The following is a 27,404-nucleotide window of genomic DNA, read 5'->3' as shown; positions in this document are numbered from 1 at the left end:
TCCCCCCCCTGATTTGCCAACTCCCCTCGAAGACCCAGAAAAAAAGGAAATGCGTTCTCTAAGTCATTCTGTCGTTGCCTTTTTGAACTTTAATATACTGCAACATTCATGTGTTTGCGGAGGCGACACCCCACATATAGACGTCTCTCTGCCTCGCTCTGTTGCTGTCCCTCTCTAAAAGTCCCCATATCCCCATATAGCCCTCGCTTGTCTGTCAGAAGGCCCACCCTTTCGCACATTCTGCTAAAGACAGAGGACAACTCAATTTTACAAAAGGCGTTGATGTAAGCGTGCCACCACACACACCAACACACACACACATACCAATTAGAGGGTGAGAGGGAGAGGGGCTTAGAGTATGCAAAAGAGAGGACAGAGGAGAGTTCTAATAGTAATTCCATTTATAATTTACTGTCGTCGATTTATAAATGAGCCTAAGCCATCAGGACTTGAGCCCCAGCCTTTGCTCCATGTCCCTGCTCCAATCCAGTTAACACCCCACCCCTTCCTCCCAATCAGCCCACCAGCCTTCGGAAGGATAAAGACATTCAGTCCTTAACCCTGCGTCCTTTCATCCATCTCCGTAGATTCCCAAGCAAAGGAGACCAAGAGCAAAGCTGCCAAGTGCTTAACATAATTTTAGGCGCATTTGTGGCATTAACATAGTGGCATTTGCATACAGCACGCTGCCAGTCAGTGTGTTGAGTGCACCGAGAAAAATTTAACAGGACCATGCCTTAGAAACTGCATTAGCTTTGGCCATTTGTGACTTAATTTCTGCCAGTGCAGTCGCATTAGAGGCCACAGGTGTGGCCTGCAACGGAAGCTCTTAAGCTGACCCGAAGTCTAGCATCTGGGCAGTCCTTATATATGCCCATATATGCGGGCATATAGGTACGTATGTATACCGGACTAATCGGGCCACATGACACATGCCGCACACTTATTACAATTTCATAAAGTGGCCGTATGCTGCAGCAAGCCGCAAAACCATGCTAAAATCCCAGATTAATGGTACATTATAAAGTTTTTCTCCTATTTCTGCTCACAGATTTTATATCAGATATGCAATATATATATATATAATTAATAGCAGTCAACTTGCGAGCCTTTGACATCCATTAAGAAAACATAAATATGGCGCGGGACTTTTGAAGCTCATTTTATATCCTCCGCCATTCGATTGAAATACAGCTATTGTGCACTAGAGGTTTAACACATAACCAAACGACTGAGGACACAAGGACTATATTTAGCATATGCACAAGAATGTTTGTAATTTGTTATGTGGCAGGAGAGGACTGCAGTTCCAGTTGCAGTTCCAGTTTCAAACTTATAAAATTATGATACCCAGAAAGCAACAAATTTTAATTGCAGCTAAATTTTCGTAATTCATACAGAAGGAGGAGAAATGTTTTTGGGGGATTTGCCATGAGCAAACCACATGCATGGCGCCAACTTATCGTTGATACAAATGTATCTGGTATCTGGGGTAGCACAGGGGCCAGGCTCCACTGTACCCGCACCGTGCAAGCGCCACAGTAAGGCAAGACAAACGCTCTAAAACTCGCTAAAGTTTTTCGGGGGCTATGCAACTGTAACTGTGTAACTTTCTCGACTCGTCTGTCTGTCTCCAGGATACCCTGGAACTGGATAGAAACCTTAGGGTATGACCATTGAAGTTCACAACATGAGCGGCTTAGGTAGCTCTGAAATTATAAGTGACATGCGCTAGCAGGCTCGTAATTATCATACATTTCATATTTCGTATTTCATTTGAAGACTGAAAGGCATGTGAGTGTGTGCAATTGAGAGGTATTTCCCCGTCGAAACTCCTCGCACTTTATCTCCACCTTTCCTCGACTGTGTGAGCGCATGCTGGCATTATAAATTTATTTAGCAAAAGCGCGTAAAGCGCATAAATTGCTGAGCGCAAGCTGCTCAGGGGCTGTCCTTCTTCTTTCGTCCTTCGTCCTGGAAAACGGAAACGAAAAAGATGAATCCAGCGGAAAACCCAAGGAGTAAAATGCGCCATGAATGCGTATGAAAGTGTGTGCGTGTGTGTGAAAAATTGAAATTTATTGTTTCTGTAAGCTCCGTGCAAAAACACACACATACTCGTAGCACCCAGTGCAAGTGTGGGGTTAAGGTGGCCAAGGGTTAAAGTGGCGGTGGCTTCACCTTTTGCTGTTTGCCGTTGAATCACTCCAGTCGCCGACAAAATAATAATGTAATAATCATTTTTCCAACTCGTTAACACATGAAAACGTGTATGCTTCCCACACGCACATTCCACCTACACAGCCACACACATATTCAGAATACACACAACAACATTAATGATGCGAAACCGGTTGCGGGCGGTTGTGGAAAAGGACATTTTCACATTGAAGACGAGGCAAAGGTTTGTAAAATTCAATACCAAGGTGCAGGATCTAACTTACATATTATTTATTACTGGCCAAACTGGGGAAGCTTCTCGCATTCGCGACACCTGCTCCACATTCAATATGCTGCCTGGCCGGGCAAAACACAAGAAATCCATTTGGGACAAGTGGTCGTGGACAGGAGCAGCGCGCAAATAATTGAAATCAATTCATCCGCATAAATTGCTTTAATTAAACGGACGGAAATAATAAAAGCGCAGTGATAAAAGCGCTTAGCACAGCTGTCCCACCTGAAAAATTGTGACAGCTACCGAGGAAAATTCATCCCAAACAATTTCACCGAATTTATAGTCCGCTAATATTTACCAATCAATATTATCAATATATTATAGAGCTGTCCTCTGAGCTGGTTGTTGTTTTTATAAAATATATACATTTTGGGGGCATTTGAATCGAACATTTTGTGGTGGCTTCAAGTGTAATTTACAATTCCATATGGATTACAACTCCAAACAATGAGAAAATTGGCCGCTTTGTGTGATTTGTGTGGGTTAACTGCAATTTTGAGGGGGGGTCATATGCGAATATATGTATATATAATATATATATATGCGAAATGCCTAGCTCATTTCGCCCACATCGAGTTGCTCCAATAACTTGTTGATCATCAGATCGTCATTCAGCACAAGGCTTTCCATGGGACGCACATCCTCCGCGGGCGTTTCCTGGCGAGAAACTTCGGTTTCCGGCAGGAATAACGCCCTCAAGCGACAGATATGCTCAAAATAATAAGAATCACTGGCGTCCTTAACCTCGGACTCGGACTCGGAATCGGAATAGGTATTGCTGAGGCCAGCTTCCAGCAGTTGGAAATTATGGGAATTCTCGCGACTTGTCTCATTGCGGATTGTGTGGTCCTCGAAACCCGACGAGTTTTCCCTTTCAAGCTCCCGAATGCGTCGCTCCAGTTGGTGACCCAGCTCAGCCCGTCTGCTTGCCCGCTCCATCAGTGCGTTGAGAATCTGCCGCAGGTCTTGAAGCTCGCGGGCGATGGCTTCACGGGCACGTCGGATTGCAGATTCAGGCACTGCTGGCACTGCTGGTGCTGCTGGCACTTCGGCCTCCTCATCCTTGTCCTCGGGCACCTCATCGATGGTGTCCAGATCATCGGCAGGCGACAGAAATGGCCTAAAACGTCTGCGCCATCGCTCTGCAGATTCCGTAAGTCGCTCATTCCTGCGTAGTGCGTAGTCTATGGCGATCTGAACACGGATTGTGTGGGAATAGGGAGAACTGGGCCTGGCCAAATGATAGGAGCATTCCTCGTCGTATATCCACTCCCTGGGCACATCGACGAGGAAACCCCTGGCGCGACAGGACTCGAGAAACTCGCGACGAGTCCTGTACAAATGCTGCAACTGCGCCACGGTAATCGCACAGCTGATCCTCGCCCGCATCATCGGATGGCGACGAACAAAGTTCATGAAGGGTTCGTTGGGCTGCAATGGAGCCATGGCTCTGTGCCAGAACTTGTGCAGCATGGCCAGTGGCAACAGAGTGAGCCGTAGGCAGTCCATCAGCGGTGGCGTCGCTCTGGCAATATCTTGCGCATTGACAGTCAGCCACCTGACAATGCCCACTAGCACCTCCATCTCGGTGTTGACACCCAGCGAGTTTTGCTGCAGCATGGTCATCACATCCTCCAGGGGCATGCACGGAAAGTCACATCCCCCAATCACGGCCACAAATGCCGTGCCGATCCTCTGAAGCATTACTTTGCGCAGCGCTTCAAGCTGCGGATATTTCAATGCCTTCAGATAAACCTGAAAGGCGAGCTCCTCCCGAAAGCGCTCAGTGCACAAGAGTCCATAACACAGCGCCAGCAGCTTTGGCATCTCCAGCTGCATGGCCGTGTGAATCAGCATCACCAGCTTCTCCGGCGGCATCGATGGCTCCAGTGGCTCCTGCCTTCGCATCCAGGCGTAAACAGCTTTAAAGCCCACGGCACAGAGGTCGGCGCCCTCGCGAAAGCGATTCACCTGTAAATGGATGATTATCACCCACTCAATATCGATAAAGAAATTGGTTTTGGTACTCACTGGGCGAATGTGGCATTCAAAATAGTTGCTATGAAATTGCAAAAGTGAAGAAGTACACCAAAAAGCGGCTGTTCCTATAAAAACGCGCGTCGTGGGACCCAGAATCGTATACATCGCCCTCCTGGAGAGCATCGTATGTTGGCATTTAAGGGTTTCCTGGTGGCGACGCCCTTCCACTTGGGGACGCCCTTCCAGGGAATCCAACTCCTTTCCATCCTGATTTAGTGTGCCACTGGCGTCCCCCATAATTCCTTTTCGGCAATCCGAAAAAATAAAAACTTAATCAGCAAAAAGGGAACGATATTAGGGGGTAGAATCTTATGCAATGCAGGCGTGTGTCTACATCAAAGTAAAAGCATTTTGGCCTTTTCAATTACTTCTTAATATCCGGTATTTAAAAACACACGCCCCGGGGCATTGATTCGATTATTCAATTATGCGATCAGGCGCGCGATTTCGATTTCACTTACCGAATACCAAAAATCTAGCCTCACAACGAGTGCGGTACAATGTACAAAACTTTTACGAATTCTACACAATGTTGGGAGTAATGCCGCTCACAGCCCGATCTCACTCTGAATGAATCAATATATGAACTGCTGTTGGCTGCCCTGCCTACAATCTGAATAAAATGAGTGACGTGCCCGTTTGGCACGGCAAGGCTCACTGCGATGTCTGGTTTATAATTTCAAATAGTCACATGAGATGATGATCCTTCCACCAAATATGCAGAATCGCAGATGTGGCATGCTATGCTCATCACTAGCAGAATTGCCCCGGGGCCATCTGAATCTGCATCCGACTATTCATCACGGTGCGTGCTGGGTCTTGGTGATTGATTTTCAGGGTGATTCATTCCAATCACTTCTGCTGAGCATATTGTTGGGCCAGCTAATGGAATTTTAACACAAATTAGTTGTATTGCCGAGATGCCAGCTCGTATTTTTGGTAATTTGGTAATGCCAAGTGCCAAGTGCCACGAACAGGAACAGAAACAGGAACAGGAGCAGGAAGGCAGGAAGCTAGGAAGAAAGAAAGATGCCGGGGAGTTGACCTGCGGCATTTTTGGTAATTACGACAGAGTCGGCAGAAACGACCGCAAAAGCAATTTTCCTGGCCACGACATTCACCGCCCACTTTGGCCAACGGATGTTTGCCTAACCTGATCTCTCCTTGCCATCGCACCCCTCACTCCCCTCTCTGGCATTCAATACTTTTCTTGTGCGCTTCCTGGGCAATAAAATCAAATCAACAGGGCAACAAGTGCTGCTTTTCAGCTCCTGCCAGGGTTGTCATCTCGCCGCAAAATGAAATCATTTAACCCCAGGCCATTCGCAATACGAAGCGAAAAACGAAAACGGAGCGGGTGGTAAAAAGCGAAATAATATTGAACATGATTTATGCCATTTCACTTTGAGCTCAAGAAAAATATTTGGCGAGTGGAAAAAGCAAAAAAACAGAACTAAAGGAAATTTTAAGGACGACGACACACCGGCCAAAAAAAAGGCAATATGCTGCTAGTGTAGGGCAAAAATATAATTATTTTATAGCCAAAGCTCATGTACGATTTCGATGAAATATTCCTAGGAATAGTGCGCTAAGTAAATATTTAAGACCTGCGCCACGTACCCCAGAGACAATTGAAAAATTATGCTAATTTTTCGGCTTGTGTGTGTGTGCTGTTGTTCTATTTTTTTTTTTTTTCTTTTTTTTTCTCGTGGGAGGGCGAGCGGATTGCATAACCAGTTTCAGGCGGCTAATGGAACCGGAGCCAAAAGGAGCAATATGGAAAAATCTCACAAACCCAAAGGGTTTTCGTTGCATTCCGGCACGTTGGCAATTTATTTGCAGCTCTTCCCATTCCTCCCCCCGCCCATCCAGTGGGCGTGGCCCAACTATTTAAAAACACACACACAATAGCAGGAGGAGGTTTCGGGGATTGGAGGATGGTCACGGAGTTTCTGCCGTGATTAATGCCCGTCGTGGGCTTCTGTGCCTTCGTGTGCAAATTTCGTGTAATCTACTTTAAAGCCCGGGCATTGCATAATTTTAGGCAGGAGACCCACCTGCCTGCTGCCCGGCACTTTGGCCCCAGCCACGCCGATATTCCAGCCAACAGATTAGCTGGCCAAAAAGGAGCAGTAGAACGGAAAGGCAAGGAATATAAAGGCAGCTCTCATTCTTGGCCCGGTGGGTCTAAGTGGGTTAAAGGTGGGTTAAAGGCGGTACCACAGCAGCTATGGAGTGATATTGAAATCATTTTTGACAGCCACATTTGTCTTGGTCCTTCCAGCCGGATCAAGTTGTGTTCTCCAAGGTTAAGTTGGTCTACGTCCAATTGAGTTGCTTTGCTTGCTGCAGAAAACTTTGAAATTGGGTTATGGAAAATTTAGTTTCCCATCTTGAAATTCATTCGTATAAATATACATACATATATTCGCATATAAATTCAAGGCAAGCAACGCTGCTAAATTCATTGGCATTCGTTGCTTTTTATGGCTTAAACACATGTACTTAAGCGCCCTTTTGATGGATTTTGGTCGAGCAGACAAAAGTGACTCCACCAAAAAGTGGTTAAGTTTAAACTTTGTTTTGGACTTGAAGCTGAAATCATGGGCCCCTTAAATTGAATCATGGTCAGTTTGAGTGCCTCTTCGACGGGATGGATTGAAAATTCGAAATCGCCTGGGTAGCAGGGGCATAAAATTGTCAGGCAGCCGCATAAACATTGGCAATATGGTGACCTGCGGTTATGCAGTGGGTGTGGCATTGGCATCCCCCCAACTTCCAAGGGGAAGGAGGATGGTTGGTGTGGGAAAAACGCCTGTGCCTGATGTCCTTGTCGTGTCGTGTTCCGCGGTTTCCCTTTAGTGGTCGTAAACAATTTTTACTGCCCAAACATTTGGCCGCCCTTTAGCCTCCGTCGTTTTTCTTTTTTTATTTATACTTTTATATTTACTGTGTTTATATATTTAAAACAAAATAGCGCACACCATTTGAGAAGACTACAAACGCCATTCCAAGGGCACTCAACTTTGCCACGTACGCAAATGGGACTTGAAAAAAACACATATTATGTATTCGTTACAAATCTTAAAAACTGAGTATATGGCAATGCCAAATATATAGTTACATTCTATATCGTCCACTGATGGAAATAACTGACGCACTTTCTTTCAGTGCAGTTGGGAAATAAGTGGGAAATGAGGGTGGCAATGGAACGCCTGTCGCTGACGCTAAGTAGTTGGCTCAGACGACAAGTTTGGGCTTGGACTTGGATTGGGATTGGGATTCGGATTGGGATATGCGGACTTTCAGTTAGCTCCTTGTTGATTTCACATGCCTGGCATACTTTTCCCATTTCCCTCTCGTTTTTCGTGTAAAAGTTTGGCGCATTTATTTGCGTAAATGGCAGGCTTGCAAATCTTTGCTGCATACTTTTCCGGGCAGCTTTCCCTTGGCTTTCCACCTTCTCTACAGCACTCGCGCCTTTCCATTTTCACTGGCCTTTAAACGGCGTTAATTTATGCATGTCACTGGCAGTCGTAAGCATAGATATGGCTAGGCATAATGCCATAAGAACTCTTCAGACCGAAAAAAAGGAAAAGAAAAGCACATTTTCCATTTTCATTTGGGCAATGAATAAGTGGATTTGCAGCAATTTGCTGGCTTTACACTTCACTTCAAGCTCTTGTTTGATAGATATCCTTTGCTTGCAGGGTATATTCTTGTATAGTCACTTAAAAATATTATTGGATGTTATAGCACATGAATAAATCCATTCGACTGAAATATTCAACGTTTTTATTACGAATTTATCTTTTTCTTTGCGGATGAAGGGAATGCTCGCTAGTCGCTATTAAGCGATTTTCCCAAAAGTCATTTCCCATTCAAATTGACATTGAGCATATTGTAGACCACCCACCCCGCACCCCGCACCTCCGACTCCCGACTCCCGTTTCTTGAGTTTCAGGACGGGATGGGACAGGACAATCCCCGGCAAGTGTCAGCGCCTCCTGTCGGCTGTCGTCATTCACAGTTACAGTCACACTCACACTTACACTCACATTTCCTTTTATTGCTGTGCACAACATTTACTGGCGAAATGGAAAATGGGAAATGTAAATGAACGAAATGAGCTGCACAGCAACAGACAAAGATAAACAAAAATAGAATTGTCCAATTGCAGGCAAGACAGACACTGCTAAGAAGTTGCCTTTGCCAATTCCATTTCCCTCATCGTTTGAAAATTTATTTTCGATTTCTATTCCCCCGCGCCGCCGGTTTTCCCACTTTCCCCACTTTTCCTCCTCATCATTGGCCTATCAATGTGCGCTGTGTTGACAGTGGCAATTGCTTGAATAAATAAGGGAAGCAGCGCAACCTTCTGGGCGAAGTCAACATACATACATAGTGGGGCACCACTCACCGCCCACCGCCGCCACGCCCCACTGCACCACCACCTACACCACCCACTTTCTATACACCCACCCATGCTGGGAAAAATGATAACTCTTTTCCTCGACTCTCATCCCAAAGTTAAGTGGATATAGTAATTATTTGGGCAAAAAGTAACCATTGTGTTATAATTATAGTACATAAGAATACAAAGTATTGGTGAGAGACTTCGCACATCAGTTTCTCGCAGTGCATGTGTGTGGCAGCAAAGTTCCCGAATGCATTTCTCATATTTTGAAATGAAATTTCATGCAGTGACTTAGAGAAATGAGCTTCTGTCTGACGGAGAGCCAAACAAATGACCGGATGAGTGAGACAAAGCTGGGCAAACGGAGGGAAAGTGCAGTGAAAGTATTAGTAACTGAAGCTAAATAACCGAGAATTACATTCGCATGCCAGGTGGAAATTCATAAAACTCATAAAAGCCCTAGGACTGCAGTGGGCGAGAGGAGAAATGCTCCGATGGTGGAAATCTTACCTAATTTCCCTGGCCAATGAGCAGTTATTAGCCAGTTTGGAGTTTATTAAAAATGGTAAATGTAACTCTCGAAGGATTTACCTTGAAGGAAAGTCTTACTATCTATCTATCTCGCTATCTGTCTATCTCACTATCTGTATATCTCACTGTCTATATACATATCTCACTATCTGGAGGATGACAATATGATGCCCCCAAATAGCGAATGCCTAGTGGTTCCTTGACCTGTGACCTGTAAGCCGCTTAGCAAGTGTTACCCCTGTGTTTAATATACATTTCGAATTGCGATACATTCGTGTGCAATATTCAAAGGATGCGTCGATTATGCGGCTTGCTGCCGCTCTTATTTAGTATGGCCATGATGCCATTGTTCCAATGAAAGTAGCTAACACAAAAAATGATATTGTGGGGAGTTTAAACTTTTGAAAGAGAAACACATATGTATGTATTTATGTACTATATGAATGGGGGGAATGGGTGGAAATTCCAATGAAAACACTGAAAATGTGGCACTGCTGAAGAGGACAATACGCCGATCCGTGATAGATGGCCGAAATCCCCGCATGAATTTTAATTGTGACATTCGTTTGGGTCATTTTCATCGTTATTTTTCATGCGTTGAAAAAATACGAGTAAATGCGGAATTTTCGCAAACAGAGTTAAGCGCCATTCGTTAAGTGGTTAGTTTTGAAGCGGACTAACGTTAATAAAACGAGGCAGCTGCATCTCTAGTCTCTGGAATGCAGGAATCACACAGTTTAAATGCAAGTATATTTAATTTCTTTATCTAGTAATCGGCTCATCGCGCCGTGCAGTTGGCATGCGCATGTAATAAATATGCGAATTACTTGGGGAAATCGGCGGAAATGGGTGGGGTGGGTGGAACGGGGAAAGGGGGGGGGGGGGGTTTCTTCCCATTGGGTAGACAGGTGAATTGCGTCACGCGACATATGCAATTATTTTATTTATGCTCGAGCGCCGTTCGCCAGGCACACGCACACCTGCATAATTCAGGGCTTACATGCATGTACACCTGCCAATATTTGATTTAAGCACACAGATGTGTGTGTGTCGGTGTGTGCACCTCAGTCGATGATAAAATCCTTTGGTCCTTTGGACGATCACGGTGAAAAGTTGATGGTTTTTCAAGTCAAATTCGCGAACTGATGCCTCTGGGCAGTTGAGAGTTTCACGAGGCAATAAAAGTATTCCATATATGATATTGTAATATTGCAAAAAAAGATTATTAAATTGCATTAAGTAAGCAAGCATATATTGTTAATAAATATTAAATAAACCAAAGTGAACATTGTGAATATAAATATTCTGTAAAACTTCCAAGAAATCACATCTGCACGTGATTATGTAACATCAGTGTGACTCACGCATGGTTTGCATTAAGTTTGAATTATGCATTTCTATTTGAACTTCTTTGGCGACGTTTTTCCATTTATGCAACTATATTTTCTTTCCTATTTTCTCTCTTTCGATTTTGCAACGTTTGCCGCAGCGCGATTTCTTTGCCCTTTCAGATTGCAGCGGGTATTTATTTAATGGCTCATACTTTTTGCCACAGCATGCATCAAAGGGCGAGGCGGGGGGATCGCTGTTTCTCAGGGCTCTGGCGGGGTTTTCCACGAAGCAGCACTGAGGGAAAACTAAGGGGTGGCGGCGCTGGAAGCTTGGATTTAATCCACGGCTCGATTCCTGGCCAATAACTCACAGGTGCACATGGCACGGGCCAAATGAAATGAAATAATGAAAACAATTTCAACGCTCGTCCATTGAACTGCCATCGGGAGTAGAGGGGGTGCTGGGGCAGGGGGTAGGGGTGGTTTGGAAAAGCTAAACAAGAGCATAACCAAAGCAAGGCAAAACAAAGAATAAACAAAACTCTCTGGCCAAAGACCTATTAGTTATGCTACATGGGTTTTATGGGTCTTAAGACTTAGCCACCGCCGGACAATCCGGACACGAACTGAGTGGAAATAAGAGAAAATCCAGAAATACCAACAGTGGCTGATGCTGATGGGGAAAATGAAGGGGGAAAGCAAAAGAGCTAAAAGTCAGGAAAACGGACGAAGGCCCTATTCTTGTGATGCCCTCTTTTTTATGGCCGTAAAAATCGAGTAATTAAAAATATCACTGATAACTATTTAAAAAGCAGTTTCTTATGTGTGTAATACTTAGAGGTAAGCACTTCAAAAATGAGCTGTTTATTATTCAGTTTTGGCCTCCTGGCCTCGCTCCTAGTGACGAAGCGACGAAGTACTGTAAGTCTTCTTTACTTAAACTAAAGGGATTGCATACCAAGTTCTTGAAAACACATGTTGTCCGTTGTTTCCGTAGTTTTGACGTGGCTGATATCAAAACTTTTGCGTGTTGAGGTGCGATCGTCACTAGTGTTAACCTCGTTAGGAGTTGTTTTTGGCAGCACTGACGTGGTCCAAAACAGAATTGGATACGCTTGCTTTGGGTCGTGTGCCGCCTGATCCCTTCGATTAAAATCATGTTCGGTGCCCTTCGTTACTTAGAGGGTTTATGGCCATCCGTGATTGCACATAAACTTACCTTTTGATGATGTCCAGCCAAGGCTAACTTTAATGCTTGCTAGTCGCTCTTGTATGTACATTTATGGGCGCACCCCAAAGTTTCCTCATTTCTGAAGAAACTAAAGCGCAGTTTGTTGTGAAGGATAACATATCCTTTGTATGCTCGTTTCTGGCCGATTTCCTTTGGGGCGTGCATCTGGTCGCTTTCCGCTTTGCTGCTCGCTTTGTGGCAATCGAAATATCAATGCAAATTATAAGAAATCGCTGGCATCTTCATCCTGCTGCCTTCTAGCTGCGTTCCATTTCCGCAAAATGTCACGTACAGCGAGCTCGCAAAGATGCCCAAAGATGCAACAAACTAAATGTTTCGCCTTTAAAGCTTCTACCATCCGCCGAATATCAAAGGACACAGCAGGGCTTCGGGACATCGGGACGACGGCGCCGGAAGCTCTGGCATATTCGCAAAAAGGGACGACCAGAAGTCGAGGAGGAGTATGTATATGCCTCCGTTGCATCCTTAGCGAGGTAAGATCGCAGAGTTCCGAAAGCTGACTTGCAGAGTTAGGTATCCCAAACCGAACTAAGCTCTGCCACCATTTACCCATTTACTACTATCATAAAACTTTTCAATCGCACTGCTTTCCCTCCTTGACTTTGCTACACCTTGTTACGCTCCCTCTTTCCTATTTTCCCTCTTTTTGGATAGCAAAGGGCCATCGCAACTTTGTACTGTCAAATGTCAGCCGCCCGCCTTTTGGCCACGCCCCCTGCTCGATGGCAGCTGGGCGGACGTGACGTCATCGGGCGAGCATCGCGAGTGATGAGCAAAGAAGGCGAAATGTTAAGTCGATGGAAAAAATCAAGTAACACACTGCTTTCCATTTTCAGCACACTTGAACATGCTTCCGCACTTAGGCGAATGCGTGAGGGGGGTGTAGGGGGGAGGGGGCTGTGCTGGTGGTGTGGCAAGGTGGTGCAAGTTCCACACCCCCAACAACTACCACCCACGCTCTAAATCAAGTGTGCACTTCACACGCCTCCTAAGCCTCCTATTACTCACTTAGTATGCGTTATTCTCATTAGTGAAGGCGATGGTCTGGGGGGTTGGTGACCTCGACGGGGGCATGGTGACCCCAACGCGATTCGAAGCATTGATTACGATGGTTAGTGGTTAGTTAAGGTTCAGATTAAGGAGCAACCTGGCAGTTTTTGCCCCAAAGATACCTTTCTAATGGCGCTCAACGTGAATCTACATCAAGCCATAATCGAATTTGTTTGTACACATCTGCAGCAGCAAGGACACATCGGAGTCCCGGGATTATGGCCCAAAATCCGGAGTGGTGCCAACTGCGAGGTGGCCCCGAATAAGTGGTCCCAAGGTGAACGCAGGGCAATGCGCGGCCTGCCAGCTGAAAATTTAATTACATCACAATGGAGCGGTGGAGAGGGGGTGGAAATTTGGGGAAAAGTCAGAGCCAAGACAGCGCCACATTTTTCACATTAACGAAATGCTTTTAATTGTGCACTTAACGCTCGTAAAATGTGATTTAATAGTTTTGTCGAATGCCAAAGGGCAGGACTCGGAAAAAAGAACGTTTTTGCTTTCTTTTTGTTTCCTTGGTGGCCAAAAAGGGGGTGTGAATGTCCTTCGACTGGGCCTCGCCGTTTGCGGATGCGGAAGTGAAAATGTAAGTCGACTGCCTTATAAGTGGGGGGAGTTCCTATTTAACCGCAACACAGGCAAACACTTTCTGGCACTCGCAAAACTACTATCAATGCAAACTACCAATTCCTTCATATTCAATCTGAAAACCTGCAAGATTTCTCACCGTGCAGCCAGACTCACACAATTACGGATAACTGACAGCCCAATTTGGGGCTGTATATAGGTGCGAGCTTATCGGGGAGTCCATCTCGATGGGAACTCCGTTGCCTGGCTTTGGGGAATTCCGGTAAACAATATAAGGCTGAGGAGGAGTGCTGAAATCAATACGAAGTGGGTCACCAAATGGGTCCCAGTGCGGTCACTTAACCCGGAACGGAGTCCTTAGTTGCCCAGTTCCCCGATGGACAACAAACTGGCGGCATGTCGGGCAATTCCCGTTCAGCAGCAGGATGCCAACGGAAATCTGGTGACACGGAAAGCACACAGAAAGCAAATGGCGACTTCTGTCTGTTTTTAATGAACACTTTTGGCCGAAAAGCATGAGGGCCTACATTTGTGGCATTACACTTTATTTGCAGAACAATTTTGCGCCCAGTTTTGTGGATGCCCCTCGTTTTTCCCAACCTCCCATGGCAGACCGACAAGATTCCAGCTCCAGCTCCAGCTCCAAAAGATGCACTAAGAACTCCTTAGCATGGCTTGCGCAGTGTGGTGTTTCCCCTTCCTGCCACCAATCGGCTGGGTTTCATCCCAGTAGCCGCAGACCAGCGTGAAGAGGCCCTCCTTCGTGGCCAGGAATCCGTGCATCCAGCCGGCGGTGAGCGTGTTGTCCACCGCCAGGCGCACCTCGTCAACGGTCTTGGCCTCCATCTCGGCCACATAGGTGGCCACCTCGTCCAGGTGGAGTGGTCGATGGAACACGTTGAAGGCCTCCAAAATGTGGTCAGCGTAGAGGTAACGAGCCATTACCACATCCAAATCTTAGACTCCTGGGCAAATGCTTGGTGCAAATAGTCCAATCTGTGGAATCTATCTGGTGAGTAATGTTTACTAGGTCTCTAGATTTTATAATTATAACCTATATAACTCAATAAGAGTAAACAAAATATATGGACCTTTAGTTTATTGTATAAACTTTATACACTGCACTTTAGGAATCGCCCTTCCTTGCTGAAATAAGTTTCAGATTTCATTTGGACTTCTACGGTTAGCTGTTTTCCATTTGGCTACCCCTTTTGGGTGGCCACTTTCCCAGGACCCCACCCACTCCATGGCCAAAGAAGATGGAGACGGGCGATTATATCGTTTACATTTACATTTACACCAAATGCAGGAAAATTGGAGCGCCAGCCAGCCATTGCCATTGTCATTTCCCATTTAGTTGTTGGTCGTTTAGCATTCGCATTCACTTCGAGATTTGTCATTTATGATAAGCAGTCTTGCCCTGGAAAAGGCACGATCCACTCATTGTTTAGCGTCCCTTAAAGCCAGGCACCACTGTATACACCGGTGTATACATACATATAACGAAATCACACTGCATTTGGCCCGGTTGCAAATTGAAATTCAGCAGAAAACTGTGGAAAATCTGTGATATCTGTGTGTGGAAATCTGAACAGAGATACATATCATTTGGCACACTAATCGAAAGAAAAATATACAATTAAGCTACGCAGCTCGTAAGTAAAATAAACGTTTAAAAAAGTTACTCTGTGCAAATGTGTCTACTTTTCTTTATTGTCCTGCTGCTTTAATAAAATAAGGCAAAACTCGATGAAAAGCCCCTCAGAAATATTCGACTTTGACTTTGACTAATGAAAGTGCGAAATGTTGCATGCCAAATAAAATGATTGCTTTAGGACATCATTGCATTAAGTACACAGGTATAAGACAAGAGAGAACGTTATAGTCGAGTTCCCCGACTATCTGATACCCGTTACTCAGCTAGTGAAAGTGCGAAGGAGAGTCTTCAACACTGACAGTTTTGGCGGTTTGTGGGCGTTAGAGTGGGCGTGGCAAACAGTTTTTTGGCAAATCAATAGAAATTTACAAGACCAATACAAAAATAAAAAAATATCAAAACATTTTTCAAAGGTGTGGGTGTGGCATTTTTAGGCGGTTTGTGGGCGTTAGGGTGGGCGTGGCAACATGAATCGACAAACTTGCGCTGCGTCTATGTCTCTGGAGTCTGTATGCTTAGTCTCAACTTGCTAGCTTTTATAGTTCCTGAGATCTCAGCGTTCATACGGACGGACAGACAGACAGACGGAAACGCTTCCTTCTGCCTGTTACATACTTTTCAACGAATCTAGTATACCCTTTTACTCTACGAGTAACGGTATAATAAATGGAACAGAATAGAAAGCGAGTTTACTTTAAATTCCATTTATATACTCGGCTGTCTAACTTTCCTTGTAACAGGTCAAATGCCAATCACAGGCACTTTCTTCCACCAATGGCGCCAATATTTAATGATGCCTGTGGCTAACGATGCGGCTTTTCATTTGCTGGCCATTCAATTAAGCCGAGGATTTCTGTGCTGGGAAATATGCAAAAACATGCAATTAATTCCGATCAATTATCGAATTAGTCGGGACAACTTTGTTCAATTAATTCATGGAATTTCGGCTAATTTCATTTTGCACTCGACTGAATTTCTTTGTGCTGCCTTTCCTTAAGAGCACTCAATGCGCTCACTAATTAAATAGTAAATTAAGGCTTAAACAAGCAAAGTACTTCTAAGTATTTGGCACCTGGGAAAAAATCCAGCCACAAAAACCGGAAAATATAAAAATGTAAAAAGCAGCAAATCAAGGATCCATTCGAAGTTCGGTGAGTGAAAATTAACGTTGTCAATGTGGGTGGAAAAAAGCTGCAGGAGGGGGAGGGGGAGCTGCATTGTTTTCGGGTTTTTGGTTCAGGTTCCCAATTGTCCATTGATTGAATCGTTTGTTGTGGCCAGGCTGGGGAAGTCGGGAATGGAAATGGAAAATCGAAAACTGAGGAAATGCGGAAAATAGCAGGGGGGAAGAGCGGGGCGCGGAGTGAAACCGACACCCCGGGACAAACAAAAATCAGAAGCAGGACAAGAGTGCTGTAATAGAGTTTTAATTGTGCCCCATCCGTTTAACTCCAACGCCCCCCCTCACCACCCCCCTCAATGCGTTTTCCAGCCAGCAGCTCCTTCCTGACTTTCAGCCCGCTGGCATTTTCCGACTTTCCCGCTCACAAAGCGCTGCCAATTGGCAAATATGCTTTGACACACACCGGAGCGGATCGCATCGGATCGAAAGGCCACAAAGCCAGCCCAAAAGTCCAAGAACCGGACGTTGTGGATTGGATGCACTTGCTCTGAAAAGTACACAAATGGAAATCAGGTGCTTATCACGCTTCAATTATACATACTACCTGCATTCGCATAATATGCTTTCATATGCATATTTTAGATTAAACTTTATATAATATTTGAAACTAAGAACTCTTCGTTGATATATCTTCAGAATCAAACGAATCAACATTTATATACTGATGACTTCACATCCATTCTTTCTGTGCATGCAGCAACAGCAAGTTAGTGTGCGTGTGTGTCTGTGGGCAAGAATTCCCGCCTCATTCCGGAGGACGTGGCAGCCGGACCCAGAGATAATGCCAGCAATCAGAAACACGCTCTAAGCGCGCTTTGCCCAATGAGGCGCAACAAAAACCGAACGCAAACACGAAACTGGGAAACAATACAGATGGAACTTTGCTGAATTTTGGATGCACTACAATCTAGTTGAAAATTCAAGTAGATTCAAGCCAAACAAGAAGCAATCAATAATTTGCGAAACGATATTCCCTGAATTGGCAATCAAACCTAGCATGATGCCACTTAATTTCTAGCTGATGGGCAATTACCTCGCTTATTTCGCGATATTTCAGTCGGCAACCAAATTGGGTTTCCCGTATCTGAAAAGGATTTGCATGTGTGTTTGCGATGGGGGCGCAGCGCTTAGAGTTCACTGCCCATCAATAGTCAGACGTTTAAATCCATCATGAAAATATATTACTTAATATTTATGGACATTAAGAGAATTTCTTTTATAGACTTCAATGGTTCGCTGCTATCTGCAGGTGGATACAAAATTCCGTTTATAGCTGCTTGTAGCACATGCTCTGTCTGCTGTTAATGCTGCAGGTGTTCTGTCGAAGGGAAGTCCTGCGGGAGGGGAGGTGTGCAAACAGACCAGTGCGGGGGCAATTAAAAATTTATTGAAAATTGATTTTTAAGCGCTCATCCCCGATGGCACTGGCACTGGCACTGACTGCAGACGCAGTGTGCATCCCCAGCGGTCAGCGCAGTTTTCAATTGTCAACGTTGTCTGACGACCAGACAGTCACTCACCCCCATCTGCATCCGCATCCACATCCACATGCCGCAGCCCATTCCCAAGTCGACTTAATTGCAACGTTTAAAAAATTTCCATAATTTTGCGCTGTTTGTGTGCTCGGCTCTTCAGAGCCGCGAGTTCTGGTTGTCCTGCTCCTCCTGCCATTCCTCCTCCTCCTCATGGTTATATTCCGCAGCCCGGCTCTGGAAACTATTAATACATAAATGTGTAATTAATTAAATCATAATCAAAGAGGAATGCAAAGTAAGAGCATACATTATATGTTTGTACTTTTAAAGTCTGTCCATCCCCTGGATCCTCATCGGCGACCCCTTCTCGATGCGGCTGCCGCCATTCTGAAGCGATTGTGCGATCCGGCGCCAAATTGCTTGCTAGCTGCCAGCAGCGCCGTCGAGCCGACCACCTCGTCCTTCTCCGGCAGATGGGCCACATGCAGGATATCGTAGAGCAGCTTGGCGCTCTCCTGCGACTGCAGCAGCTCCTCCAGCTCCTTTTGGCTGCGCAGCAACAATTGCCGCAGGCTGCCGCCCTTCCGGAGCAATCCGTGTATATTCCGCGTGTGAACGCCGGGCAGCCTTAGGAGAAAATCGTAGATGCCGCTGTTGAAGCGCAGTTGCTCGCCCGCCGTTGGCTCGTCGCTGCCCAAGGCCGCCGCCGTTTGGGGATCTGGTTCCGGTTTTCCCAGCTTCAGCTCCTCAAAGAGCTGGGCAGTGGCATACGGACTAGGCGACCAAATGAGTCGCAGCTTGGGAAAATGCAACGTGAGGAGCTGTAGTTTCTGTACAATATCTGCGTTGGCCATGCTGGTCTGCTGGGATAACATGAATTTGCCCTGAAGATGAAAGGGCTTATTCTGATCGAACTCGATCAGAAGGATGGGCTTGGCATAATGTCGCTGCATCTGCACGCATTGGTTGTACAATCTTCCCGAGTTCAGAGACCCAATCAAATCGGAAATGGACTTTCGCTCCACACAAATTTCTGGTGTGAGTATATAATCGCCAATCGTAATGGTCAAGGGCAATACTTCAAGACCACGCTTGTGAATCAAACAGGGCAGATCTGAGCGGAACTCGCGCATATCCACAATCACTTTTGGCGTCTCCTTGGGCGCCTCAGGAGCTTGCCCACCTGCTTGACGACTCTTGGCATTCTCGTCCGTCAATTCATCGTCGTAATTCTTAAATAACAAAAACGCTTCATCTGTCTTTCCATCCTGATACTTTGGAATCACCATTTTCTGTTAGGAAGTAGCGAAAAATGATTGTTATGACATCAAGCAATATATTCTCTGCTAAACTCACACTTTTAGTGTCGATGATTAACTCGAAGGCTGCCTTTTCGCGACGCAAGCTGGTCAGATAGGCTTGCTCCTCCACTGTGCGTGCATGGATCAGGAAATACACTTTCATGCGTTCTGCAGGCGGCAGACGACGCCTGGCTTCGAAGACCTCCAATTGCCGAATGACCGTCACGTTCATGTTGTACATGACCACATAGTGCGGCTGCAGTTGCTCTAGCATGCGCTCCAGTGCCATGGAACCCTCCCTCTCCGTTTTGAAGGTCTGCAAGCAAATGTAGGGCTGATGGGGCACACTGGCCAGTGCCGCAGTGACATCAAATTGTTCTAGTTCCGGTATGGTCTCAAAAATGGACACATCCGGATCGGGTTTAATGTCTATTGCAGGCTCGATTTCCACGGGCTGCGTCATGGTAAGCATGTAACTCTCCTCGAAGTGCTGGCCCTCCGTTTCCGATTCGCTTAATAGCTGGGCCAGTTCATCCATACCAGCTGGAGGTGGCTGAGAACCAGAAACCTCTTCCTTACGGGTATCCTTGTTGGAGGAAACATCCTTTGGAGTTGCTCCCCTAGTTTGGCTCTCTTTGGCGTAGTTGTCACTGAGTTTGCCCACCGGCACTTCATGATGCAATGCCTGCTGGAGCAGAAAACGTGGGCCGCCTTGCGTGAGATACTGTTTCAACTGATGACATGTACGTGCGTCCTGGCATAGGATCAGAACTTTCGGTTGCTCCGATCGCCTGCTCCGTTGCATATCACCGGGTATTTCCTTGGTGAGCAGATCCGTAAGAGTTTGCCATTTGGGACACGGCTCCGGTTCGAACTCTATGCAAGTAATGGAATCATTATGATGGCTAATGCTTAATGTTTATGGTGATTTTCGTACCCTGCTGCCCGTTGACGACACGCTGCCTGGATAACTTGAAGATCTGTTCGGCGGCGTCTAGTAAAGTCCATCCCGAGTTGCTCAGGGCGTACTCCGTGCTCCGATAGCGTTTCATAAAGGCATAGGCGCTCACAGCATCGTGGTACATGGTGGAGCTAACAAAGTTGAACAATAGGAAATCAAAATGAAGTGCAACTTTTATACTTACATCATTAAACTGCGCAGGATCTTAAGATCCGCTACTATTAGCTTTGTCTGGGAATTAAGCTGATGCCAGATGCAATCCAGCTGCGCCTGCAGGATCTTGTGGAACGTTTTGGTCACACAGTTCTCCACGGTGACGGCCTCCATGTCCACAGTACGATTGATTCGCTTGATCTCCTGCACCAGAAAGTTCATTATCTCTAGAATGTGCGATTGAATGGATGTTATGCTCTGGCTAATTGGAACATGCATCTCGATTGATTGTATCTTCCATGGCTGCAAGACGGCACGCACGCTCTCATGGAATCGGGGCCAGATATACAATTGCTTTACGAACAGATTGCGCATGGTCCGCTCCACATGCGAGTATCCAATGGTGAAGGCCTCCGGGCTGCTGGAGAAAGCCTTCACGAATCCTGTTTTGTTCTTCTGACGGTACAATCGCAAGGCGAATGCCTCCTGGCAACTTTCGATTATGGTGTGCGCCCGCATCACAATGATTCCGCTGATCAGCTCGATGGGAATTCGCTGCTTCAACAGATCCACCACCAGGATGCGCGTGCTGATGAACTGCAGTCCGCCTTCCAGATATACGCGCTCTCTATTAGCAGTACATAAATAATAAACAAGAGTTATTTTCTATACTTAGTGAGTATTGTAAGCGCTTACCTTTCGTTGGCCGTGTTGGCCACTTCGTGGACGTATTTCGGTTCCATTTTGGATTTGTAATACTGCTCCTCCCAGTCGGAACTGTTGATCACAAGCACCAGATTACCAGAATCGCTGTAGGCCTTAAGGATACTGATTACAACGCGGTCGTAGTTCAGACCCCTTTGGGAGTTAAAAATCTGGATTAGTCGGGACCACAGTGATGGCACACACGACTTACTTGGCGCAAACCAGAAGACCATCGGCCTCGACCAAATCGAGAAACATTTGTTTTTCGTAGTCGAGCAGGATTATGTTTTTGCTCTTTAAATACTCCTCCACATCCTCTTCCTCCTGTGGTGCGGGATCGGCGCTGGTTTCCAGCAGCTTGACGGGCTCCACTTTCTCCGGCAGCTCATTTTCTGCCCCTTTATCCGCATTTTCCGCACCCGAATCGGACATAATGAAATCAATTCTCCAAGGATTTAATTTCGCAAATCTGCCGGTTTTATCAGCTGTTTCTGGTTATCGGTAGTGGGTTGTTGCAGCGCTGCCAGACTGCCTGGAAATGGTTTGCAAGCAACAAAGTACGGCTGTTACTACATATTAAAACATTTGTTTTTAAGTAAGTCAAGATTTATTAATTTTCGTATGCACCGCAATTACTTAGCTTTAGTAAGCGATTTTGTAAAGACTGATCATCACCTTACCCATTTCCTAGATATGGCAACTCTTACCATCTTTCGCTCGCAAAAGTCATCGATAAGTCATCGATAAGCCGCCGGCGATAATATCAGTATAGGAAGGCACGTGCAGTATAGTTTTAAATACTGTTATTATGTGTCAAAAATAAGCCATATCATTCTGTTACTTGTCTTGTTCATAAGTACGAGCAAAAAGCTCTTAAAGGCGTTGTTAATAAAAACCCCATATCGTTAAGAAAGAAGCTGCAAAATGCATAAGGCGTCCACTTCTTCCGCTAACCGAGCTAACTTCCAGGGCAATCACAAAACTCAGAAAAGCCCAAATAACGGTAAAGCTAAAGCCAAGAAATCGCCCAATACAGACATAAATGTAGCTGATGTCGAGATGCTATTGAATCCGAGATCCAATTTGACCAAGGAGCAGAAGGAAAGGCGCAAAATGATGGAGGGCTTTGTGACCAAAACATTCGAACGCGCTGAAAACGAATCTGATGGATCCGACATAGACACCAGTGCATCCACATCGAATAAGGGCAAGTCGAAGGCAGCCAGGCCCACAGATCGCAAGCGACGTCTTCAGGCTGAAGATTCGCCACCGGCGGATGCCAATAATAATAATACCAAAAATGGTAAGGACGGTAAGGTGTCCAAGGAATCTGCATCTACCCAAGGGGCCAGCGCCACCAAACGCAAGCCACCGCGCAGTCAGGGACTAGAGCACACCTCGCCGATCCAGGTGGATGGCGAGGCTTTGGCCTGCCCTTTGGTGCGAAAGTCCCTGCCGGCAGCCGGTGCTTCTGGTGCCTCAGGTCCCGCCAAATCCTGTCCATTGCCGGAGAAACGCAAGTCATTGCCCGCAGGAGCGGCCAAGTCCAAAAGCCAAGTCATCAAGCAGGAAGCCCTCGAAGAGGCCAGCAATGAAGCCCAGCTCTTAGCGCTGCCAATAGAAACCCACAAAACCGACAGCATCGAAGAGGGTCGTCGTGTCCTCCAGTGGTTACTTAATCCCATCAAAGTCAATCACTTCTTCGACGACTTTTGGGAGCACACCGCCTTCGTGGTGCAGCGCAAGAATCCCCATTACTACAGCAAGCTTATATCATTTAAGATGATTGACGAAATGCTGGTTCGCCATCGCTTGGACTTCACCATTAACGTGGATGTGACCACGTACAAGAATGGCAAGCGTGAGACGCTGAATCCCGAGGGCCGTGCCTTGCCACCAGTTGTATGGGGCTTGTATTCGGAAGGCTGCAGCATTCGCATACTGAATCCATCTACCTATCTGGTGGGATTGCGTCAGGTGTGCAGCATTATGCAGGAGTTCTTTCACTGCTTGGTGGGGGCAAATGTCTACCTAACCCCGCCAAATAGCCAGGGCTTTGCGCCCCATTACGATGACATCGAGGCCTTCGTGATCCAAGTGGAGGGACGCAAGCGCTGGCGTTTGTACGAGCCACCCTCTGGTTCCGATCAGCTGTGCAGGAACTCGTCGAGCAACTTTGATCAAGAGCAGCTGGGTGAGCCCATACTTGATGAGGTCTTGGAAGCCGGCGATTTGCTGTATTTTCCCAGAGGCACCGTTCACCAGGCCATCACCGAGGAGGAACAGCACTCGCTACACATTACCTTGAGCGTGTACCAACAGCAGGCATACGTCAATCTCCTTGAGAAACTAATGCCCATTGTTCTTAAGAAGGCCATCAAGCAAAGTGTCGCCTTGCGTCGCGGCTTGCCGCTGCACACATTTCACGTTTTGGGCGAGGCCCAAAGGGCTAATCGCAGCGATTCGCGCAATCAGCTGGTGGAGAATGTGCAGAAGCTGGTGACCAAGCACTTGATGCCCTCCGCACAGGACATTGATGAGGCCGTCGATCAGCTGGCCAAGAAGTTCCAGCACGAGGCACTGCCACCGATCATTCTGCCCGAGGAGCAGGTGCGCACCGTTTTCGGATCGCGCAGTACCGCCGATGAGCAGGGTAACGCTATCTGCGACTACGAGTTCGACACGAAGACATCCGTGCGCTTGCTGCGCGCCAATATCCTGCGTCTGGTGACCGAGGAGGATGGCAGCGTGAGGATCTATCACCATGTGGATAATGGCTTCGAGTACTGTAAGTACGAGCCCATTTTCATGGAGATTCTGCCGGAGGAAGCTGCTGCCGTTGAACTGCTCATATCAGCATATCCGTACTACCTCACCGTCGGTCAGATGCCATTGGACTCCGCTGCTCGTAAGGTGGAGGTAGTCACCGCCCTGTGGGAACGTGGCCTTCTTATGACCGAGAAGCCATTTAAATAGGAGGGAATCAAAAGCGAGGTGCTCATCACTAGAATTTATATCCATGCAAATGTTTCTCTAGAAGAACCATAAACCATTTTTTTTTTGTATAAACTTGTAATCAGATTTGTAATGCTCAAATTCTGCAGAAATTAAACCACATTATTCATCTATCTTTGATTTTTTTGATGGTTTTAACTTTTATTTCACTAACAAAAAATTGTTTCTTACGCGCTGCGGATTTTCTTGCGTTCGCGATAAAGGCTATCCTGTTGAACTGAAAAAACACATTGGAATCACTAAAATGCGTCAAATCTTTGATGAATCTGTAAAAAGGCAGCACTCACTGTACGGATCGAACCGTATTATCTCCAATTTGTCGGCCAAACGATCGCGAAAAGCATTATACTGATGTCCACTGACCACACTTTCCAGCACGACCATGATTCGCCTGCAAAAACGGGTAGTAATACCAAGAAAGAAACACTTTGGCAAGCATGATAACTTACTTGCTCTTAACCTTCTTGAATAAAACGTTCGTCAGGCGCATTTTGATTCAGTATATTCGGATAATGCAGTAAAATAATGGAATTATGCCGCAGAAGTTGTTGTGCAAGCAAGACGATAGAACGGAAAACAGCTGACTCTGCTTATCGATTACCCGATAACTGGTGCGGAGCTGCCGGCTGTTTGAACTCTAGCTTTTTATCCGCGTATTTTCAAAAACCCGCAATGACCGATTGCGACTGGTGTAGTGTAGCTTTTGATTTTACTGCAATAATATTTAAAGCGTTAAAGTAATATCTCAGGGTGAACGCAAACTTTTAAAGCCGACATAAAAGCTCTCCACTGTTAAAAGTTAACATAGAGCAGTGTCTGCTGTAAGCGACGAATAGGTTTGAGTCTTTGCTAAGGATCGTGTCCGCGATACTGGCTTACAGTACCTTATCGATAACCAAGCGAAAGCATAAAAATATATCGGCGAGAAATATCGATGCTCGATGCATTCGATGCTTTTTTACATCACTAACACTCGTGCGAAACGGACGCGAATTTTCATTTGTGCTGCGGAAACCAACAACAACAGACAAAATAAAAACAAACGAAAAAAAAACGGTCAAAATTCCGGGTAAAAAACTGAAGCGTTGAAAATTAAAACAAAAAAAATAGACGAACTAAAAACTCAGACAAACGGCGCAAAGTGAAGTCCTTTGTGGGCGAAACCGAAAAATAAAATAAATCAGAGCCACACGCGCTTTTTGTCACTCCTTTTCGCCTTGCGCTCTTGTTTTCCTTTTTTTTTGAGTTGGTTTCCCAAGAATTTCTCGCACTAGCGCGTGGTAAACAAGAATCATTTTTTTACGGTGTAAGTTTTTTGAAAGTGCAAAGAACCTAACAAGAAAAAGATAACACAAAAACAGAAACTAAAAACCAAAGAGTGGCAACAACAAACCAACAAAACGGAATCAAAGTCAAACAAACGAACGCACCGTCAGACGCGAAGGAAGCTTCAAAAGAGAGACAAGAGCGAAAAAGGGAAAAAGGAGGTGGTAAAGGGCAAGGAGAGGAGAGGTGGAGAATCTAAGGTAGGAGGCGGATTGCGAAAAATTGTTTTTTGTTTTGCTTGCATATTCAAAAGTTCTCTGTTTCGGGGGTTGCAAAAGCGAAATTAGTTTTTAAAGCCAGCTTTAGAGCCAATTTACCAGAATTTCGAATTCAGCACAGCACATTGGCAGTCAGTTGGGTCTTGAGTGAATCAGTATCAACTGATGACGAATTCAAATAATTTTAAAGAAATATCTACTCCTTGATAAAAATGGTAATGTGATCCATGTGTAAGTTGTTAAATTATTTTCATAGCGTTTTGTGCTGATGAAAAGACCGCAGTATTAGTTTTTGATTGTTTATAGATCGTTGTCCGTGCTTAAAGAGAAAAGTTAAGGAAAACGTTTTCTTTGTTTATTTTGTTTTAGTCTAAAGGCATCAACAGAATCAAATATCCAACAGAAAGTAATCAGTCTAAGTCATTGGGTGCCTGGAAGTACATACCAGTTTCTTTCTGTGCACCTGGTAAAATGAGGGGGGATTTTTCAAAAGCGATCGGATCGGAATCCAAATTGTAAATGATTTACCAAAACGTAATCTTGGCCGTAAAGATGGGCATGAAATTGCTAAAACAGGGGTGGTGGGGCAATTGAAGGGACGAAGGAGGAGCAGGTAAACAAACAAGTGCGCGAGGGGGGCTACGCAAATACATAAGTAAATGAATAAATAATATAAACAAAATATTAAATTAGAAGAAATTTACTTGCGCGCACGCCGACGCAAACTCGAATGCAAGGGAGTGGGGTTGGGAAGGAGGAGGGGAAAAGCACACATAGAATTGAAGCATTCAAATTTACACACGCAAAAAACGACGTCGGCAGAGCAAACAACAATTTGCCCGTTTTCTCGCTCGCACTCATCGGCACCTGGTCGTCGCATCTCGCTCGCACTTACTATGGACACTTGTTTTGCCCTCTGTCGACGTCAACGCGGCCACTGTGCACTTAAAAAAAATCTCAAGACATTGCACACGAAATTTTTAAGCCTCTTTATGAATTTTATATATGTATGCGAACATTTCTCTGGATAAGACAATATTTTAATCGGCAAATTTAACATTTTGAAATGTTTGGACCATTGAGTAATTCCCCACTGTCATTTAAAAATAACAAAAAATGATTCACGACCGAAAAAAACACAAAATAGAGATGAACCACCATATATTTTAATACACCCAATTCGCATTTAGGTATATCAATTTGTATTTATAAAAAACAAAAACTCATATTTTTCATCTGTTATTAGAGTTTGTGCATTATCCATGCTCTACTGTAGTACTACGTAGGGTACTTTTTGTGGCAAGTGTGGCGATCAGAAGCTCTATTCTGCTTCTCCCTCATTTCCTTTTGTTTGTTTGAACTGCAACCGAGGGAAAGGGGGCGTGCCAGTGGGCGGTGGGTGGCATGGGATTGTGCAATAAAGCTATAATAATAAAATAACAAACAAACCGTTAAGGCGAACGCCGTCGCACACTCATCGCACCAACACAAACGCACCATAGGTGTGTTGTTGCACGAGGGGTGGTGGAAAGAGAGGGGAAGGGAGGCTAACGAACAAGAATCATATTTGCACTTGCTCTCTCGCACGATCATCACCCACGCAGAAAGAGAGCAGCAGAGAGCGCCGGTACAGTGGTCGCGCGTAGATGGCCAAACAAAAGGACACTCAGAACTTTCGTAGTCCCCTGTTGAGTTTAATATTCATCTCCACCGTCCCCACCGATAGGCCACACTGTACTTGAGATA

The 27,404-nt window shown here is 45.5% G+C and overlaps 6 protein-coding genes across 9 annotated transcripts in view; 2 read left to right on the top strand and 4 right to left on the bottom strand.

Annotated features, from left to right (window-relative positions):
- Window positions 1–2,748: 2,748 nt before the first annotated feature.
- Window positions 2,749–18,156, bottom strand: LOC6524251. Of its 2 annotated transcripts, none has more exons than XM_039371671.1 (3): window positions 18,025–18,156; window positions 4,487–4,737; window positions 2,749–4,426 (listed from the first exon to the last, which is right to left on the bottom strand). In XM_039371671.1, exons 2-3 carry the CDS (start codon window positions 4,730–4,732, stop codon window positions 3,008–3,010), a joined length of 1,665 nt encoding a protein of 554 aa, XP_039227605.1. In that variant the 5' UTR covers window positions 4,733–4,737; window positions 18,025–18,156; the 3' UTR covers window positions 2,749–3,007. The 2 variants fall into 2 exon arrangements, with proteins under 2 accessions (XP_039227605.1, XP_002100114.1); XM_002100078.4 differs by lacking the exon at window positions 18,025–18,156 and adding an exon at window positions 4,957–5,203.
- Window positions 14,193–15,612, bottom strand: LOC6540300. The gene has a single exon (XM_039371674.2). It carries the CDS (start codon window positions 14,604–14,606, stop codon window positions 14,319–14,321), a length of 288 nt encoding a protein of 95 aa, XP_039227608.1. The 5' UTR covers window positions 14,607–15,612; the 3' UTR covers window positions 14,193–14,318.
- LOC6524250 (DNA repair endonuclease XPF) lies at window positions 17,690–21,609 on the bottom strand. Of its 2 annotated transcripts, XR_001453796.3 has the most exons (8): window positions 21,311–21,609; window positions 21,091–21,252; window positions 20,426–21,022; window positions 20,218–20,372; window positions 19,336–20,156; window positions 18,287–19,271; window positions 18,025–18,220; window positions 17,690–17,838 (listed from the first exon to the last, which is right to left on the bottom strand). XR_001453796.3 is itself a non-coding variant. In XM_002100077.4 (7 exons), the coding sequence occupies exons 1-6, from the start codon at window positions 21,529–21,531 to the stop codon at window positions 18,330–18,332; spliced, it is 2,898 nt and encodes a 965-aa protein (XP_002100113.1). In that variant the 5' UTR covers window positions 21,532–21,609; the 3' UTR covers window positions 17,690–18,220; window positions 18,287–18,329. The 2 variants fall into 2 exon arrangements, 1 of the variants encoding a protein (XP_002100113.1); XM_002100077.4 differs by having other exon boundaries at window positions 17,690–18,220.
- A 239-nt stretch (window positions 21,610–21,848) lies between these two features.
- On the top strand, window positions 21,849–24,227 carry LOC6524249 (bifunctional lysine-specific demethylase and histidyl-hydroxylase NO66). The gene has a single exon (XM_002100076.4). It carries the CDS (start codon window positions 22,024–22,026, stop codon window positions 24,073–24,075), a length of 2,052 nt encoding a protein of 683 aa, XP_002100112.1. The 5' UTR covers window positions 21,849–22,023; the 3' UTR covers window positions 24,076–24,227.
- On the bottom strand, window positions 24,120–24,725 carry LOC6524248 (39S ribosomal protein L33, mitochondrial). The gene is made up of 3 exons (XM_002100075.4): window positions 24,564–24,725; window positions 24,402–24,505; window positions 24,120–24,331 (listed from the first exon to the last, which is right to left on the bottom strand). Exons 1-3 carry the CDS (start codon window positions 24,602–24,604, stop codon window positions 24,282–24,284), a joined length of 195 nt encoding a protein of 64 aa, XP_002100111.1. The 5' UTR covers window positions 24,605–24,725; the 3' UTR covers window positions 24,120–24,281.
- A 367-nt stretch (window positions 24,726–25,092) lies between these two features.
- LOC6524245 (1-phosphatidylinositol 4,5-bisphosphate phosphodiesterase) overlaps window positions 25,093–27,404 on the top strand; it is a 44,425-nt gene continuing 42,113 nt past the window's right edge. For both annotated transcript variants that reach the window (XM_015190079.3, XM_002100072.4), the window contains exon 1: window positions 25,093–25,640. The gene's annotated coding sequence lies outside the window, so the exon portion shown is untranslated. The remainder of the gene's footprint in view (window positions 25,641–27,404) is intronic.

Source organism: Drosophila yakuba, chromosome X, assembly GCF_016746365.2.
Source record: "Drosophila yakuba strain Tai18E2 chromosome X, Prin_Dyak_Tai18E2_2.1, whole genome shotgun sequence".
NCBI classification, from domain to species: Eukaryota; Metazoa; Arthropoda; class Insecta; order Diptera; family Drosophilidae; genus Drosophila; species Drosophila yakuba.
Note: the sequence above shows the minus strand (reverse complement) of the source record. Positions and strands in the feature narration are given on the sequence as shown.